General features: G+C 43.0%; 1 protein-coding gene across 1 annotated transcript in view; it reads left to right on the plus strand.

Annotated features, from left to right (window-relative positions):
* Nucleotides 1-19,468, plus strand: part of LOC124553205 — a 226,247-nt gene extending 206,779 nt beyond the window's left edge. Inside the window, exons 6-7 of the mRNA XM_047127098.1 lie at nucleotides 12,704-12,802; nucleotides 19,359-19,468. Coding sequence (XP_046983054.1) covers nucleotides 12,704-12,802; nucleotides 19,359-19,468 — 209 coding nt within the window. The remainder of the gene's footprint in view (nucleotides 1-12,703; nucleotides 12,803-19,358) is intronic.
* Nucleotides 19,469-19,791: the final 323 nt, after the last annotated feature.

Genomic DNA, 19,791 nt, shown 5'->3' on the forward strand with positions numbered 1-19,791 from the left:
CCCCTGTGGTTCCCATGCCCTCTCCTCTGGTCGCCGTTCACCCTCCCTGGTTGAATAAGTGCCCCGTTCTTTGCCACCTGCCAGTGATGCCCCCATCACCCCCTCCCTCGGGACCCTCCCCTGTGTCTCTCTGGCCATAGGCTTGCTACCACAACTCAGCTGTGGGGTGCACCATTTGTGCACCCCAAAGTCGCCCACTCTATTTTGTTTCCAGACCTTGTGGGAGCCTGCTATCCATCTGTGGCCTGCCCTCCTCAACCTCCAAGAGGAGGTCACCCCACCCTCGTATGTGAAGACCACTGACCCGGTGACATGACCTCCCCTCAGCTTCTTTATGTCTAACCTGGTCTCTAACCACACAATAAATATGTGTAACTGCTAAGGATATTACTGTTACCTACCAGAAATACAGCTTATTTTCTCTTGCTTTGCATTGTATCTTTTCCTGTCAAGAAACGCACTTTCTTGATGACCACTCTCCAACTTTTCATGGGTATGGGGCATTCTGTCAAAACCATGCTGACCGTGGGATAGCGTCTGGAGAGGTCTGCACTTTGGTTCACACCGATGTCATTAGTGACTGGATCCCCATTTGTACTAATGAAGAAGCAATAGTGGCATGAGTGCAAATGACCCCAGCAATCACCATTTGCAGTGTCTACATCCCTCCAGATACAACACTTCCTTTTGTTGACAGCCTCCCTTGATACAGAAACTCCCATCTCCATATCTCCTCCTCGTGGTTTTCAGTACACGCCACACCTTTGAAGGAGTGGCATTTCAATGGGTAGGGGTCTTCTGATTGAACAAAATCTTACAGACTTTGATTTTTGTCCTGAATGACAGTTCCCCTACCCACTTCAGTGTCACTCATGGCACCTTTTCTGCTGTCAATCCCACGATCTCCTCCCCTGCTCTGGTGGCTTCCCTGCATTGGTCACCACATGATGGTCTTTGTGACAGTGAACGCTTTCTGGAAATTCTATCATTCCCCTGCTGCTGCCTGGCAGACAGGCCCCCATGTTGGGCATTCCACAGAGCCAATTGGCCTTTATATATATGTCTGCAATGCACTCTGACACCTCTCTGTTGGATTGCATTGATGCGCTTGTGTGAGACATTTCTGCAACTATTCTTCATGCCACTGGCACTGCTATCCCCCTATCTACAGGTCCTTGTCATTGACTGATACCATCATGGATCAAGGAGGTAGTAGTCTCTATCGAGGGTAGCCAATAGGCCCTGCAACAATTTAAATGTCACTGTTCACAGACCAACCTTATTGCTTTGAAACGACTTTGCAATACCATTGGCATCCTGTTCCTATCCTGCTATGTTTCTCTGGCAGAAATGCCAAGCTGAAAAACCTCCCTCAGTTTCAACCCTCACCAAGCTGAATTCTACAGTGAAGCCTTCACTGAATGGGTTCTTGCAGGCTCTTACCACTACACATGACACAGCCCTAGGCCCGGATACCATCCACAACCAGATGATCCAACACTTGGATGTTACCCAGAGACAACATTTACTCAGGGTCTGAACTGCATTTGGCTCACTGGTGCCTTCCCCTTGCAATGGTGAGACAGCATAGTTATCCCCATCCTTAAGCCCGGGAAGAACCAAACATCTCTTGACAACTACTGCCCAATTATGCGGACCAACATACTTTTTAACCTGCTGGAGAGGTTGGTTAGCTTCAAATTATGTTGGGTTCTCAAATCTCAGGGCCTTTTATCACTGTATCAGTGTGGCTTCTGGGAAGGATGGTCAACAACTGACCATTTGCTCAGATTGTGAGCAGCAATCCAACAGGCTTGTACTATCCGCCAACTGCTTGTCACAGTACCTACATAAGGCATACAACATGGCTTTGTGCCATGACATTTTAGGTACCCTCCATAACTGGGGCTTCCACAGCCCCTTCCAGTTTTTATTTGCGAGTTTTTATCCCACTGGCTCTCCAGTGTTTGAGTCGTCATTCACCCCTCAGATCCATAAGAATGATATCTCACAGGGTTCTGTTTTAAGTGTCACACTCTTCCTCATTGCCAGCAATGTGCTTGTAACCTATGTTGGCCATCAGGTTACCCTGGCATTATACATCGACAATTTTTGCAGTTCCCACGTGGTAGCATCTGCTGAATGCCCGCTCCAAGGCACCATCTGACGGGCCTCTGCATAGGCCCTCTCCCATGGCTTCCAGTTTCCTCCCTCCAAAATGCAGGTTATGCATTTTTGCTGTCTACCCACAGTGCACCCTGATCCAAAACTTTATTTAGGAAACCAGCACCTAGATGTTGGAGCACAGTCTCATTTCTTGGGCCTTACTTTCGATAAAAAGCTGACATGGCTACACTATATTCACCACCTGATGATTACCTGCATGTGGAAGTTTAATGCGCTCTGTCTTGTGGTGGACACATTGTGGGTTGCAGTTTGTGCTACTCTTCTCCATGTTTACTGTGCTCTGGTTTTGTCCAGACTACATTATGCTTGTGTGGTTTATGGCTCAGCAGCTCCTTCCACTTTGAAACTACATGACCCTGTTGTTCATCATTATAGGGTGTGTCTGGCTGTCAGTGCCTTTCACAGTAGTCTCGTCGACAGTCTCCTATCACCATTTGATGGTTCCCTGACCATCCTGTATACCCCATCATCTTTGCAAATGAGGGATGTTTCCCAAGATACCCACACTAAGGTGGGACTGCTGGTTGAAATGTGTCTCACTTCCCTCTCCCCTTGCGGCTCTGTGGGTTAGAAAGGCCCGAAGTGTTCCTGTCTGTCATAAGAGGCAACTAGAAGGAGTCTCTCACCTTTTTACCCTATGAGTTCAGGTCCCATTTTATGGTTTGACCTGTCACTTTCAAAATTCTACTGAAATGTGGGCCATATGGGGAAGGACACCTTAAGTGGTGCAAGAGTTATTCATAATGCCCTTAGATTCGATCTCCTGAATCTGTCATCATGGCTTTGCATCTCCACCTGTGATTCAACTATTTGGGCAAGTACGCTTTCTGGGGTATGTCATCTTCTTCTGTTTCTCCTGTCCTCTTTTGCCCCTATGACAGTACTGGATTTCTCTGCACTCAGTATCCAGCATGGTACCCAGTCCATTGTGGTGGGGTCATCATGTACCCATTTGGTGGTAGCCCCCTGACAACACAGGGATCACACTGCTGATGACTGAGCTGGAAACTTCCCATGTATGCCAAGGTGTAGATGCCTGTCTTCTTGGGGCATCAGGACTCCCAGCAATGGCCATCATGCCAGTTGGCCTTTGCTGTGGCTGGATGACACTTGCGAGGAGAACCCCTGATCAGAGTGGGTGGCATCAAGGTAAATGACCTGCAGTGAAGCGGACTATGTCATCTCTTGCTGGTGACCGTACAGCACCAGCAGTCTGTAAGAAGGGCAAGATCGAATACAATGCTACACCATCGGAGGAACATAGGGCTACAGAGTGGAGAGAGCCATATTAGCTTCGGTTTTTAGTCTGTAGTAGAACTGATGGGGACTCCTTTCTACCTACGAAGACTCAGTTTTTCATTGAACACCATGAGGATAAGTTTGGAGAAGTGACAGTGCTGTCCAAGATGCAAAACAGTACAGTCTTGTTTCAGACAGCATCCCCAGCCCAATCCTGGGTGTTACTTGCTTGTGACCAGTTGAGTGATATTCCTGTTTCCGTCACTCCCTATAAAAGCCTCAACATGGTCCAGGGGATCATTTTCCATCGCAATCTCCTCTTGCAGTTTGATGATGAGCTCTGAGCCAATTTATAACAGCGAGGTGTTCATTTCATCCGGCGCATTTACAGGGGACCCAAAGACAGGGTTGCTACCGGTGCCTTAATCTTGGACTTTGATGGTGATTCATTGCCTGGAAAGGTCAAGTTGATGCTTTACCATTGTGACCAGCCTCCTCTCCCTATGTGGTGCTATAAGAGCTGGAAGTTCAGGCACATGTCTTCCCACTGCAATTCCAGTGCCACATGTTGAGACTGCGGACATCCACTGCACCCAGATACTCCATGTGCGCCACCTCCCACTTGCATCAACTGTGGATAGCGCCACTCCCGCTGCTCACCAGACTGCCCAGTACTCCAAAAGGGGCAGAGAATCATGGAGTACAAGACCCTGGACCAATTTACTAACAAAGAGGCTAAATGTAAATTTGAAAGATTACACCCCCATTCAGTTGACATTAACATGTACTGCAGCTATGTCACGATCGCCGTCCCAAGTGCCAGTGGTTCCTCACTCTGTGCCGTGAACAGTGAGCCCTCCAGGCCACCAGAATACGTCTGCCCTCTTGGTGGTAGGGGGCAAATCTTCCTCCGTTGGTCCCAAAGCACCTACTTTGGTAGCAAGGCATCCACAAACACAGGGGACATTGGTCCCCTCCCTCCCTGCCGGAGAAACAACAGCCTCCTCTGGCTCCTCTCGTGTGGAAGGGGTCCCTTGGGGCCCTCTCTCCCAAGGTCTCCACTAAAGCCATGGTAGACACTCGCCAGTTGCTCAAGGAGCCAAAAGCTGCTGGACGAAGAGCTTCACGGTCTTCTTCCATGCCTGAAGCTGCTTCAGAGAAATCTTCCCAGCCAGTCCCCAAAGAGAAGCAAGAGAGCAATCAAACTAAGAAGTAGTCTGATAAGAAACAGGACCCTCTGGTGGCCTCAACACCACCACTATCTACCAATTCCACATCTGAGGATGCAGTGGAGATCTTAGCATCACCTGCAGACCTGGATCTCACTGATGCCTCATCCAGCATAGAAATGGCTACAAATACTCAGTCGGTGGCAACAGATGACCCTGAGGCATAACCTACCTCCTTGCATGCTTCATGCCTTCCCAGCCTCACGATAACGTCATCGTCCGGAGGAATTGTGGCAGTTCTTTCCACCACCTGGCTGAGCTGTGGCAACTCTTAAGTTTTACACCTATTTTCTGCATTGCCCTTAAAGAAGCCTGGTTCCCGGAAATGCGGATCCCTTCCCTCCATGGCTATAGGGATATTACAAGAACTGTAGTGACTATAATAGAGTGTCAGGTGGAGTTTGTGTGTATGTTCTTAACTCAGTCTGTAGTGAAACTGTGCCCCTTCAAACCCCTCTTGAAGCTGTGGCTGTCGGAATAAGGATGACTCAGGAAATAACTGTCTGCAGTGTATATTGGCCTCCAGGTGGTGCAGTACCCCTGAACGCGTCGGCTGCACTGATTGATCAACTCCCTAAACCTTTCCTACTTTTGGGAGATTTTGATGCTCATAAATCCTTGTGGGGTGGCACTGTGCTTATTGGCTGAGGCAGAGATGTCAAAAATGTACTGTCACAACTCGACCTCTGCCTCACCAATACAGGTGCCACCTGGCGACATCATATCCTTGGCGACATTATACAAGTGGGGTCTCCGAGGCCCGCTCCTGATTCTTATCCAGAATTTCCTGTCACTTCCTACTTTCATATCCAAGTTGGTGACTCCCATAGTTCCCCCCATATCCAGGAGAATGGGGTCCCGCAGGGCTATGTATTGAGTTTATCTCTATTTTTAGTGGCTATTAGGGGTCTAGTACTGGTGTTGCTGAGTGGCACCTACAGGGAGCCATCCACAAGGCACAGTCATGGGCTCCAGCCCACAGCTCCCAGTTCTCGGCGACAAAGTCGTTATGGACTTCTGTCGGCATTGTACCGTTCATCTTGAACCAGAACTTTAACTTACAGATGATTCCCTCACTGTAGTGGAGACGTATCGATTCTTAGGACTGCTTTTTGATGCCCGATGGACTTGGCTTCCTCGCCTTTATCGCCTTAAGCAAAAGTGCTGGCAGCACCCGAATGCCCTCCGCTGCGTGAGCAACACCAACTGGGGTGCAGATCACTCTACACTGCTGCAGCTATACAGAGCCCTTGTTCAATCCCACCTTGACTGTGGGCGTCTGGTTTATGGTTCAGCGGTGCCCTCAGCATTGCATTTACTCGACCCAGTGCACCACTCTGGTGTTTGACTAGCGACAGGAGCTTTAAGGACAAGTCCGGTGACATGCATCCTGGTGGAGGCTGGAGCCCCTCCATTGTAGGTCAGGTGTGCACAACTGCTTGCCAGTTACATTGCACACATTATTCCTTCTATCTGAACTACAATCCTTGCCTTTACCACCTGTACTTGAGGTCCATTCACATACACCACCATGGTGTACACCTAGGCCGCGGCTTCATCTGGACCTTTCACGTGGCCCAAAGGACTCAGTTCACCCCGCATCTCTCTGATGTCACTTCCTCCCAATTCTTGACATTTACTGAGGCCATGAAGTGGTTTACGCTGACGGCCCGATGGCTGATGGTCACATCAGCTTCACGTATGTCCATGGAGGACATATTGAATGGCATTCCCTGCCTGATGGCTGCAGTGTTTCCACTGCACAGCTGGTGGCTATATCTCATACTCTTGAGCATGTCCGTTCATGACCTGGGGAGTCATTTCTTCTGTGTACTGACTGCTTGAGCAGCCTACAAGCTATCGTCAACCAGTGCTACCCACATGATCCTTTGGTAGCGACCATCCAGGAGTCCATCTATGTCCTGGAGCGGTCCGTTCGTTCAGTGGTGTTTGTGCAGACCCCAGGACACATCGGAATCCAAGGCAATGAACATGCTGACAGGCTGGCCAAACTGGTTACACGGAAACTGCTTATGTAGATCGGCATTCCAATAACTGACCTGTGTTTGTTTTTACACTGCCAGGTTTTTCGGCTTTGGGAGACAGAATGGCATAGTCTCAGTATGTACAACAAACGGCGTGACAGTGAGGAGACTACTAATGTGTGGCAGTCCTCCATGTGGGCCTCTCATGATTCTCTACCGGGTCCACATTGGCCGCGCTTGGGCGACCTGCAGCTATCTCCTGTGCCATGAAGACCCGCCTCAGTGTCGATGCGGTGCCCAGCTGACAGTGGCCCAAATTCTGGTGCACTGCCCCAGTTTGACTGCCCTGTGACGAAATCTTTGATTACTGGACTCATTGCCACTAATTTTATCTGACAATGCCTCATTGGCCGATTTAGTTTTACGTTTTATTCATGAAGGTGGGTTTTATCATTTGGTCTAAGTTTCAGTGCATGTCCTTTGTCCCTCTGTGTTCTCCCTCCTAGTGCTTTTAGACTGGAGGTTTTAATGTGTTGCACAGTGGCTGGCTTCTCCTTTTTATTCTTATGGTCAGCCAGCCATGGTAATCTGCTTTGTTGTTTTAATCTCTTCTACCTGTTTCTTGGGTTTCTGTGGTTTTCTTCTCCCCTTTGTGCATTTAAGTGTTTGTTGCCCTTCTGTAGTTCTTGTGGTTTTTCCTTTCTCTCTGTTTTGTGTCGTCAGTCTCACTTGTTTTATTCTCACCCTTGTGGCAATGTGTTATTCAGAACAAGGACCAATGACCTAGCAGTTTGGTCCCTTTCCTCCTCTTTTAAGCCAACCAACCAACCAATCCTCTGTTGGGATCTCCACTCATTGGAAAATCTCCATCTCCATGCATTGGAAAGTGCCCTGTGTATTCTCCCCCCCCCCCCCCCCCCTCCTTTATGATGCCTGGAAAACCAGTTAGGATTGATCTATTTCAGGGCCCTAAGGTCTCTGTCACCCCTATGATATTCTGGCATCTTCTATGTTCCATCCTTGAAGAATTCCAGAGTGCTGCCATCCTCTATACTGATGGTTCTAAAATGATAGATAAGGTGGGATAGACTTTTACGCCTCCTACTAGCATGGAACACCATTTGCTGCTGGGATCATGTAGTGTGTTCACAGCAGAGCTGATAGCCATTAAGAGGGCCCTCCATTTCATTACTCAGGCTTCCCTTTGCAGTGTTTTAATATGTGCTGACTCAGTGAGCCACTTGCAGGCTTCATCACTCTTTGGTCTCTGCTATCCATGAACTCCTCTCTGCCCTTGGCCTTGTCACCTGCTCCGTTGTCTTTCTCTGGGTCTTTTTGGGCATCCCAGGCAATGAACTGGTAGACTGTTTGGCTAGAGAGGCATATACTTACCACCCATTCCATTTCATGATTTCAGGTGCATATAAGAGTATACTCGTCAAATCCCTCTTTGCCAAAAAGTGAAATGACATCCGGTGCACTACTGCTCTAATTAGTACACTCTGCACGGTCAAGGAGACTACTGCAGTTTGGCGCTCTTCTTCCTGCTATTCTCAGAACAAGTCCACTGTCTTATGCTGTCTATGCATCAGTCATACTAGGCTCACCCACTGTTTTCTCTTGTGTAATGAGTCACCCCCACAATGTGTCTGTGGAGCCAGACTGACTGTATTCTATATATTAGTGGAATGTCTCCTTCTTTTGGCCCTTCGTACTAAGTATAGTCTTCTAGTTTCTTTGTCTTTAGTATTAGCAGGCGATTCACAGATGGTTGAACTGTTCCTCAGTTCCCTACCTAAAAGTGGTTTTTGTTTTCACTTATAAGTTTTGCTTTCCTCCCGGATCAGGGGCAAGGTGGTTGTGGTTGGATCTTCTCTTTGTGTTTTCTAGGCTTGCACCCATGACCACTCCCCTATGCAAAGACCACTCTCTCATACCTCTGTCCATCCAGTTTTTACATTTGGCCTACCCTTTTATGCCTTCTACTGCATTTGTTGTAAATTCATCCTTTTATAGGTCACTCCTCTCACTGTATCGACCCACTTTTAGCAGATACTGTATCTTAGGTAAACAACTTTTGAATCATGGGACTGACAACCTTGCCATTTAGTCATCCCCCACATGCCCACATCAAGAAAGAAAGGGAGAGAGGGGGGGGGGGGGGGGGAGAGAGGGGTGATTACTGTGTTCAGGCCTTAACTTTGAGATGTTGAAAACAGTTCCACCTATACTTATTGGGTCAATATCACTGTTGCCTCTGCCAAAGAAATGCTTTATCCTAGCAGATTCTTGTTTAATAGGACTAGCAGGCATTAATTGTGTAACAGTGATAAATAAATCTGCTCATAATCACCAGCAGTAATGTATTTTTCACAGTTCATCATATAGTAATGTCATCTGTTGTTAAGGCAACCAGTGATATTACTACACGCAACTAACCAGTCATAAGTGCAGCTAACTCGTGTCTTTGAGCTAACATTACACCAGTGTGAAATGTTATGGCACCTTTTCACTTTTGAAAACCGTATATTACTTAAACAGCATGTACTAGCCTCTCTAAATTGATCATGGCTGCTAATACTGCCTCCAACACCTAAAGTCATTTCATTAAAATCATCCATCTTGAAGATAGTCTGCTTCCCTTTTTCTCAGCCTCACTCAATTTATGATTTACGTTCTGTTCAATGACATGATCTGGGTAAGATGTAACATGATGAGCATCTTGAACAAACACTCTTGCGACAAACGGCTTCTCAACAAAGGTTTTAAATTTCTATTGATAACATCTTCTGTTCAGATTTTATTCATTTTCCGTAACACATCTGTATCGCCAATATAATAACAGAAACTCAGGTTGCTCACACGTATGTGTGCTACTTAATTCTGTGAACACAACCAGGCAACAACTGATACATGAATTAAATCATACAGATTCTTTCATCTTTTTTGCTTTCTACAACACAATATCTTTTTTAATGATAATTAAAGGTCGCTATCCCAACGACATCTGACAGTGTGGCATGGCTATCAGCTTTACGCATATGATGACCAGCTTTTAACAACACCATACCCTGTTACAGCAAGTCTGCCACTGTTGCTCTGGTGTTTTCAAACCCATTGCACAGTACACACTATTTCTAACATCAAACTGTACATATCACAAATACACTCGTTTTTGATAGTATGACTTGATACTGTTTTTCCTTTGATATGAATATTACATATTTTTTATATGAAGAGTACTTACCACAAACTGTGTATCGAACCATGTCATTGAAGGAAGGTAGAGCGGGCCAGGCATGTGCTATATTCTCTCACGAATATCAGCACATGAGCTACAGTTTCATCATAGTTACTGGCTCACTGTTAATGACATACGCAGATTAAGAACTGTACCTACAAATGTCAATAATTCATATTTAATATGGAAATTGTACCAAAAAGGTGTGCTTTTGGTAGGCAGTCATTGTGCCATAGCATTGAAAAGATACATTTTTATAGATTTCAAGTTATAAAACTTAAAATATCAGCAACAGGAAGCCATTATCTATGAATATTGACTTTCCTGTCATTATATTATAACAAATGGTAGCTAAAACGACACATTTTGAGGAGATCTTCTATTTGCTGGTGCTTCAAAACAATTTATATTTGTACCATGTACTCGGTGAGAAATAAAACCCACCAAATATGATATTTAACGCCATTCAGTATGGTGGCTGCTTTTTTTCTGCTTGTGGCATGTAGCAGTAATACATCCCATCAGCCACGTTCATGTCCGTGAGGCAAAAATCTAACACACCAGATTATTTATTTCATGATCTGCAGCATAATGGCACATGGAATACCATGCAGTAACCTCAGCAGCTCCTCATCCACATTCATTTTCGCTTCCCTTGAGAGAATGATGTAGTCCTAGTGCCTGCCCAGTTGCCTTTCACTGGGTCCAAAATCTTGAGAGCATCACAAGGAATGAACTAATCAGACGAAAGGCTAGAGAAGTGATTATTGTCCAACATTTGCTTTGGTGATCCCAGGGTGTGAATTTGTGGGTGCAAATAAGACCTCTCCTTACTCATCATCTGCTGGGCTACTGCCCCCTCTAATAAATTTTACACTTCCATTCCTCCCAGAATGAGTCCACCATCTTATGTCACCTAGTCTTTGACAGTGCCAAATTAAATGATAGTTTTATGTTACACAATGAGCCACCCCCACATCATTTTTTGTGTGCACCCTATTCTCCCTTTTAGGGATAGGACTCTAATGAACGGACGATGCTGTTCACCTATGTAACGCTTTTGATAGTAATGAATTGGTAATGGGACACCTGTGGGAGGGACAGCTCCCATCATATGTAGAGCCCTGGGGGACATTTGTGTGGCTCATCCACCGATTGATATGATTTCTCTCACTTTGTTTTCCTATTTTTGATACAACTGATATCCATTGCTTCTCACTTTTACTGTTAAATATCTCCTGGCTAGAAGGCATTCTCTATCCCTCAATGTCTTCACCCTGAATTGCTTTGGCAGGAGTTGGTCAGATTTTTCTCTCCACAGATAAGCCCTGGGAGCCCCTAGTTCAATTGCCAAGCTATGTGCTGGCCCGAGCCGTATACCTTCACTTGTCAAATTGTTTCTCAGCTTTATTGCCTTCAGTGCCTCAATTTTACCACTCCTACATACTTCCATACTTCGATCAAATTTCTGGCTGATGTCAGTAACTCCAGAAGAACTGCTTCTTGACCGAGGGATTGATGACCATGCTGTTTAGTCCCTCAAACCCCATCCGACTGACAAAAGAAATGTATTTAAAGAAACTTTCTGTGATGCATCAGAATGTTAATGACTTACCTATTCACGCAATGTAGAATGTCAAAAGTTGTATTATGTATGCTGAAGCACTATGGAGACTACAAATTAGCAGCCCATTGCTGAAGGGAAAATATGCAGAAAGGAGGGATTGTTCAACTCTTTTGGAACTATTAGCTTCTGCTTAGATCTATAGTTGGAAGACTTTCCCTGTGAATTGCTACCACAAGAATGTATAAAATTATCAGCACTGATCTAGTAGTGCTTTTTTTCCTTTCATTTTCAAATACATATGTGTGAGAAAAAATTTTAAGTAGAGCCGGTAGTCAAATGAGCACAGTGTAGGGAACAAGGAATGTGCATGTATGTGTGTGTGTGTGTGTGTGTGTGTGTGTGTGTGTGTGTGTGTGTGTGTGCATGTTTCTCATATAGCTTGAGAAAGGAATTTCATTCCAAAAGCTAGCAAACAAACCTCTTGTTTGTGTATCTGTCGACAACGCAGCACTTATGCCTTTCGGTAAATCGTTCCTTTATTCCTAAATAATTCTTTATTATTAACCAGAACTTTCCATGCATTATTATAATTTTAAGTACATTAATACATAATTTACCGACTTTTTTAATTTTGTATTTCTCTCTCTCTCTCTCTCTCTCTCTCTCTCTCTCTCTCTCTCTCTCTCTCTCTCTCTCTCTGTTGGCATGCGACTTTTCTGTAGGAAAGTTATTAGAAAGCCAGCCATGAATAGATTTGCTTGAGTGTTTTATGGAGACAAAGGAGAACCTTCACCTCCAGAGTTGACTGTAATGTCAACTCCTTGCTGACAGAGTAAAGTCTGGTGCTGTATCTGTGTACCACCTGTCTCAGCCCTATGCAATCTTTTCTTTTTTCTGTTTTAATATTACCATTATTAGTGTGAACAATTTCAACATAATTTAATCTCACTCTTCAATTATAAGAAAAATCTAAGGAAAATAAACATAGAGGTAAAGATAAATACAGCAACACTGAAGGACAAAGATTGTAAGAAAGGGGTGTACTGCAGAACAGGTAAACTCGTAGTCATAAATTTAATGATGAAATGGAAATTTGCGTAAATGGAAGCTGTATTACAAGAGAAGGAACCCTGCATCCAAAGCATTGTGTCACCTTTTATTTCTTTTCTTCTCAATATGTGCTGAAACTTAGTAAGTGGAATTTTTGTTACAATCTAGATACAGGTGTAGTATGTTTTTGTTATATTTTTTCCAGGTTTGCCTGCACAAATTGCATCTAAGTTCAAATGTGGAATGCCACGGTTTTGGCATAAGGTTTTATATATGTGGATTGTCTACGCTGACAGTATTGAAGGTAATTAATTTTTTAAGCTAATTTTGGCATCTACTGTTTAATTTTACAAAGCTAAATGGCAAAATTAATAGTTAAGACCCATACCTGTGTATTTCACAGACATGATCGAAATTAATAAAATAGAGTGTACAGTTTTTGGATCAGATAACTGTTGGACATTTAGGAGTAGAAGTTAAGGTAAAATGTATGTCCTTTGAAGCGCTTGTTGAAGAAGAAGAAGAAGAAAACATTAAATATGACTGTCGGGAGGAAACAAATGTAACTGGAATAAAATGTGACAGGTTGGATCCATTGTAAGTGAGAGAAATACCAAAGAAATTAATGTTATTAGTTAACAGTTACATGCTCCAGGAGTAACTTTGGATAATATATCATAATGATATTGAATTGAGGTAGTTTACAGGATACTGACTTAATTGATATTTAAATTTGATTGCATGCTGACCATTTACAAATGAATTCACATATAGGATACACTATTTATTTTGATAAAATAAGTGTGTATGTAAAGCTTTTGCACTAAATATGCTACTGGTTTCTACAGGGTGACAATTATTGAACTATATGGAGGGAGAAGAAAGAAAAAAAGTGGGGGAGGGGGTACAAACTGTGGCGTGCACACACTTCATTGAACATGTAAATATCAATTAATATATTCAGATTTATGTTATGACATGTTCGATGTGCCTGCCATCATTGGCGATGATGTGGTGCAGACGAATAGCGAAATTCTGCATGCCCCACTGAAGTGTCAGAACAATGCTGTTGATGACCTGAACGGCTGTTTTCAGCTCGGCAATGGTTTTGGGGTTATTGTTATACACCTTGTCTTTAATATAACCCTACAAAAAGGACTTGCATGTGTTCAGATTCAGAGAATATGTGGTCCCCAGAGTGGTCCTCCCAAACATCGAACACTCTCCTGGCTCAGTGGGGTTGAGCTATGTCTTGAATGACCCACATGTTGTGGAAACCATTGTCACTTTGAATACTGGGGATGACATCATCTTCCAAAACCTTCATGAACTGTTCAGTAATCAATGTGCCATCAAGGAATATTGCACTGATTATTCTGTGACAGGAGACTGCACACCACACAGTCACCCATTGAGGGTGAAGTGTAAAATTGTATTCATAGCTTCAAAATACCTTGATAACAGCAGAGACACTGTCGCAAATACTAACAGCCTACCCATTGCTGCATCATTGCTCTGTGGCCATCAGTCGACTGCTATGCTTTTAAAACATTCCAAACGTTGAAAAGTTAAATTAAAATATTTTCATATTGTATTAATAACAGCCTCAGACATTTTTAAAATAAGACAGATGTTTTAAAATTATGAAAACAGTTCTATTATTTTAACAAATATGTATTATACACAAAAAATTTGTAAATGCAGCAGCACCTGTGACGTGGTAATACAGTGTAACATATTGCATACAATTTTTATTATAAAAGTGATATGTTACTTGGCTGGCGACTATGACTAATTGACAGGATAAGGCTTGCAAAAAAACTGATCACAGCCTTCTGTTGCAACTCAGGAATGTTTCTTGCAGTCTCTGGTTAATGAATAAGTTCCCAATTCATCAGGTCCTATATGTGTTCCATTGCAGATTTGGTAATCTTACTGGACAGGTCTCTTGTTGTACACTACAAAAAGCATGTTGCACTGCAGTATAGGCATTTGGTACTTAACCCAGAAGAAACACCAAGTGTGACCGCAGGTTGTTAACTAATGGTTCCCCCACACCACAAAGCCTGGAATGATAACTGTGTGCCAAAGGTGAATGTACTCTGGCACACGCAGCTCACCAGACCTGTGCAATACACATGTAGGTCAATTTCTCACATATTGACAGAACTTAACTCTCATCACTGAAGACAACAGAATGACATTGTGCTCTCTACTCAACTATTTCACAACACCAGAGTACCTGTGCTTGTCGGTGTCATGGTGCCAATGATAGCCTGGTCAGATGCACATGTGATCTTGAAAGGGTCTTATAGTCCTCTTTCCTATCATTTTATTTTATTTCCAGTGCACTTTGCATCCTACAGAACAATTCAGGTGTTCTCATTGCTAAATTTTGTACCAGAGAAGACTGTGCTATGATTCAATCTAGCCATAGCCTATTCTTCGCCGCAAGCTTCATATGGCTGTTATGTTGGTTCTTTTCAGACTTGCAATGCATCTATAATGCCATTATAAGACTTCCATGTTTTCATATGTAACCAAACTCATGACTATGATTCCATAATATGTTTATCCCTTGTTCTCCTATTCCAAAACTCTCTGGCATACGTGAGTGAATGAATGCAGGTGTGTTTCATTTTGCTGTATGGTGGTTTAGACTGCTGCAGGGAATCAGCAGTAGTCATACAGAATGGCCAATCCTTGTAGTTTTCAGGTAGGCAAAGAGGTTTTTTCCCCTTGTGTGAGAGTTACTGGTGTTGTGTTGGTGGTAGAAGCCTCATCTCTGTGATTTTCTGGCCGCAGGGTTGTGTGGGAGAAGTTTTAGTGTGGGATGGGTAGTCTGCTTGCAGCTCTCCGAGGGTCTGCAGCTGAGGTCTCTTTGAAGAAGAGTGAGTTCATTTAACCATGTGGTGCTTTGTCTCATAGCGAGAGGGGAGTTTTTATGTAATTCAGTCTCACTGAAGTTGCACCTTGTGCAGCTTATGACCTCGCATTTTGTCTTATAAAGATTGTTTTGTTGAATTGCAGCAAGGAATGCAAGGCTTTTCCAGACTTTCAGTTTGATTCCTAATGACGACTTTGATCCATAAGAAGAACGTAGCACGAAGGTGTTGCATATGTTGACGCGATCTCACATAGGAAGCATGCCCTCGGTTCAGTGTGAATGCTTGTGTGCCTCCGACTGTGTGTGCATACATTCTAATCTTTTCTGAATTAGTGGATTTTCTTTGTTTCATTACTATATGTCCATTGGATACCATCCACATGGGTTAATACTTGAGTTTGTTGGCCCTCTGCCATTACCCTTTGCCTATTCAAATGTGTCCTCTGTAATTGTTAATTGTTTGTGGCTGTATAGTTTAATGTTGCTAAAATTTGGCCACAGTACATAAAAATTGTGTCTCTGCAAACCACATGTCCACATGAGTTAACTGTGAGCCCAACTTTCCTGTGGCCCCCTGCCTCTGTCCTAGAGTTTACTTACTGCTCTGATTTTGGAATATTAAATATGTCCTGTCCAGATTATTCAGTTGTATTTGTGGTTTGTGATTTCATGTTAAGTGTGTAAGCAGGTACGTGTGGCCCTCATTGAGGCTGTTTCTCCATATCGAGGTTCAACTTTAAATGCAACCGTGATTTTCAGATTTACTCTTTTATTTAATCATTTCTCACCACATCGGAACAAACCTTGTAGCCTCATTGCATGTTGATTTTGGGGCTGCCCTTGCTGTTCTTTGAGTGAATGTGGGTCTGAATGTGAGTATTAAACTTTTCCCATCCCCCTCTTATTATGACCATGATTCTAAATTAAGAGATTCTGTCGTGAATCGTATAGCATCTCACAAGAAATCGTGCATAGTTACTAGGCAACAGCAGTTATAGATGTCTTATATCAATGTTTTAAGAAACAAACAATTTTGTTTCACGTCTTATCCAGTGTACCGATGTTACATCTCCTTTACCTACACCATTTACCTTGTAGTTTCCTTGTTAGCCCACCATAGCATTTCAGTGTGCACAGGTCCAATAACAAGTGTTCCCTTTGTATTTAAAACAAATTCTTTAGAGTAAATCTTGTTTTCATGAATGTTGCTGCAAGCTGCTCTTATTCGCAGTGGTCACACACTTTTTACTTTATTTTAATATTTGATCCATGTGAACAATCCCTGTATCATATTAATAATTACGTCCCACCTTTTTATGAGTGACATTGCAATGAATGTTCTTTTATGAGTTTTTTCCTTATGATTAAATTAACAAATTTTGCAACTCAATCGAACCTTTTGTTTGTCATGTGGCTAGAGTTGGTGGTGACCCAATCTTTTACTTTGATTTTAATGTCAGATAGCATTTCCATTTGTGTGTGGCTCTTTTAGCCTTCTGGATATAGCTCAGGGCTCCACTCATTTCATAAATACCACTTAAATGCACATCACGTACAATCTTAATCCTGCTGTGAGCAGATGGTTTCCAATGGTCCTTCGCCTGGATTTCACCCCTGGATAATGTTTGTTCAGCCATCACTGCTCACACAGTTTGCCAATTTTGACTTATGTCTGTATTGTGTGAATATCCTGAACCTGGCCTACAAGTGTGGGAATTTTCCACAGGGTGCTGTTGAAAGCAGCAACCCACTATTAATTATAAAAAAAAAACTGTGCCTAACCTGTACAGCAACCTGTCGATCCGTTCATCCAGCCTCCTCCAGTGCCACAGTGTGACTGTGCAAATGGCTGAAGCTGTTCAACAGGTGTGTTACTCATTGCTGGGGTGTGATTGTACACTGGAATGAATGTTTCAGACACTATTCACCTTAATCAGCACAGTTGGTGCCTGCAGAGTCAAAACAGAGGGTACACAGACAGATATCTTGAGCACCATCTTTCTGCCAAATTGTGTGTAAAATGAATCACAAATACTATGATCCTTCAGTGTATGCTGATTACTCCCTTCTGCCACTGAACCCAGCTCCTGAGACTGTTGCATTTTTTTTTTCTGGCAGAGTATGAAGATTATAATCTACGAGGGTCACTCCAAAAGAAATGCACACTATTTTTGTAAAAATACAGTTTTCATTCTGCGTGTGTGAAAATTTTACGGTGTGTAGATACATCCTTCCCATTTGTTTTCAAACTTAGTTCAACCTGTTCCCATGAGTGGTGCCATCACAGCATGTCTTCAAGATGGCTGCTACACTTGACGTTCATCAGAAGCAACGTGCTGTCATAGAATTCCTGTGCTGTGAAAACGAGGCAGTGGGAAACATCCAACTGAGGTTGAAAAAGGTGTATGGAGATGCTGCTGTCAATGACAGTACAGTTAGTCAGTGGGCAAGCAGGTTACGTGATGAAAGCGGGCACGGCAATATTGAGGATTGTCCTCGCAGCGGCAGGCCTCATACTGCATACACTCCAGACAATGTGCAGAGAATTAACGAATTGGTGACTGCTGACAGATGCATCACAGTGAACGAATTGTGACGCTACGTTGGGATAGGGGAAGGAAGTGTTTGCAGAATACTGAAAATGTTGGCGTTAAAAAAGGTTTGTGCCAGGTGGATCCCCAGGATGTTGACAGTGGCTCACAAAGAAACAAGAAAAACGGTATGCAGCGAACTTTTGGAACAGTTCGAGAATTGTGGAGATGAATTTGTTTGAAGAATTGTGACATGTGATGAAACATGGCGCCAACATTTTTCACCAGAGCTGAAGAAGCAATCAATGGAGTGGCATCATGAAAATTCACCCAAGAAAAAAAAAATTCGAAACCACGCCTTCTGCTGGAAAAGTTATGGCTATGGTGTTTTTCGATTCTTACTTGTTGACATCATGCCAAGTGGAACCATCATAAATTCTGATGCATATGTGACAACACTGAAGAAACTTCAAGCTCAACTGAGTCATGTTTGACCACATCGGCAAAAGCAGGATGTTTTGCTGTTGCACAACAATGCATGGCCACATGTCAGTCAAAAAAACCATGGAAGCAATTAAAAAACTCAGATGGACAGCACTGAAACACCTGCCTTACAGTCCTGACCTGGCTCCATGTGACTATCATCTCTTTGGGAAACTGAAAGACTCTCTTCGTGGAACAAGGCTTGAAGATGATGACTCCCTTGTGCACTCTGCCAAACAGTGGCTCCAACAGGTTGGCCCATAATTTTACCGTGCAGGTGTACAGGCGCTGGTTCCAAGATGGCATAAAGCAGCTGAGAGGGATGAAAATTATGTGGAGGAAAGGAAATATTATTCCTAAAGGATGTATCTACGCACTGTAAAACTTTCAAACACAGTAGAATAAAAATGGATTTCATTTGGAGTGACCCTCGTACATATAAATAATATTTTTCTGTAGTTTTTAATTACAATATCATGAAAGTTCCATTTGATTCTGCTCAGTTCTGTACTCTCACAACCTCCAAATGCCGAAGAAAATTTAGCCGGAATGGTTCCTTTGAAAGGGCATGGCTGATTTCCTTCCCCATCCTTCCCTCACCCAATCTTGCGCTCCATCTCTAATGACCTCGTTGTCGACGGGACGTTAAACACTAATCTCCTCCTCCTCCTCCTCCTCCTCCTCCGAAGGAAATTTCTTAAAGTACTAATTCTTACACAGAAGATTTTGAGACTCATACCAATTTATTGGCTCACAGCAGCAAAATACCATGTTTCATGTTTCACAACCGTAGATTCCATTACAAAGCCTCAGTCCCTCATTGACTCACGAATGAACAGTTCAAATGTTAAGAGAATGACTTAAAACATTTGACCATGTTAATATAACTTGTTTCATCTGTTTCTGTTCATGGTTAAACAATAGTATGTGTGTGCTTATACAGAATGTACTTTGTGTAGGTGAGACTCTTTCATCAGTCATAAACTTGTGGCAGACAACAGCAAAGAGAAAAATAACAATGTACCAGAGAAACTATGTAATGATCAAGGCTCTAATGCTTTGCCTGTAAGTACACTCTTATTTCATTTCATTCCCCTTGAAACTATGCCAGACTCAGATATTTCTCGTGAAAATTATGGAATCGTATTTGTGTTGAGCACAACAAATGATGTTATTGCTATTAGTTTTGATTATACCTTCTGTTTTTAATTACTTTCATATATATAAAGATGTTCACACACTTGATGATGGTTCGAATATTGGTCATGTAACAGGTTATGAAATGCAGAATGGGTTTTCCAGCTTTTTATTAATGTAGTAACTATTAGAGGATGTACGGAAGATCAATGTACTTATCCATTCCAGTGAATGTTTTAACAGCATTTCAAAGTT

The sequence above is a fragment of the Schistocerca americana genome, chromosome 11, assembly GCF_021461395.2.
Source record: "Schistocerca americana isolate TAMUIC-IGC-003095 chromosome 11, iqSchAmer2.1, whole genome shotgun sequence".
In the NCBI taxonomy this organism is placed as follows: Eukaryota; Metazoa; Arthropoda; class Insecta; order Orthoptera; family Acrididae; genus Schistocerca; species Schistocerca americana.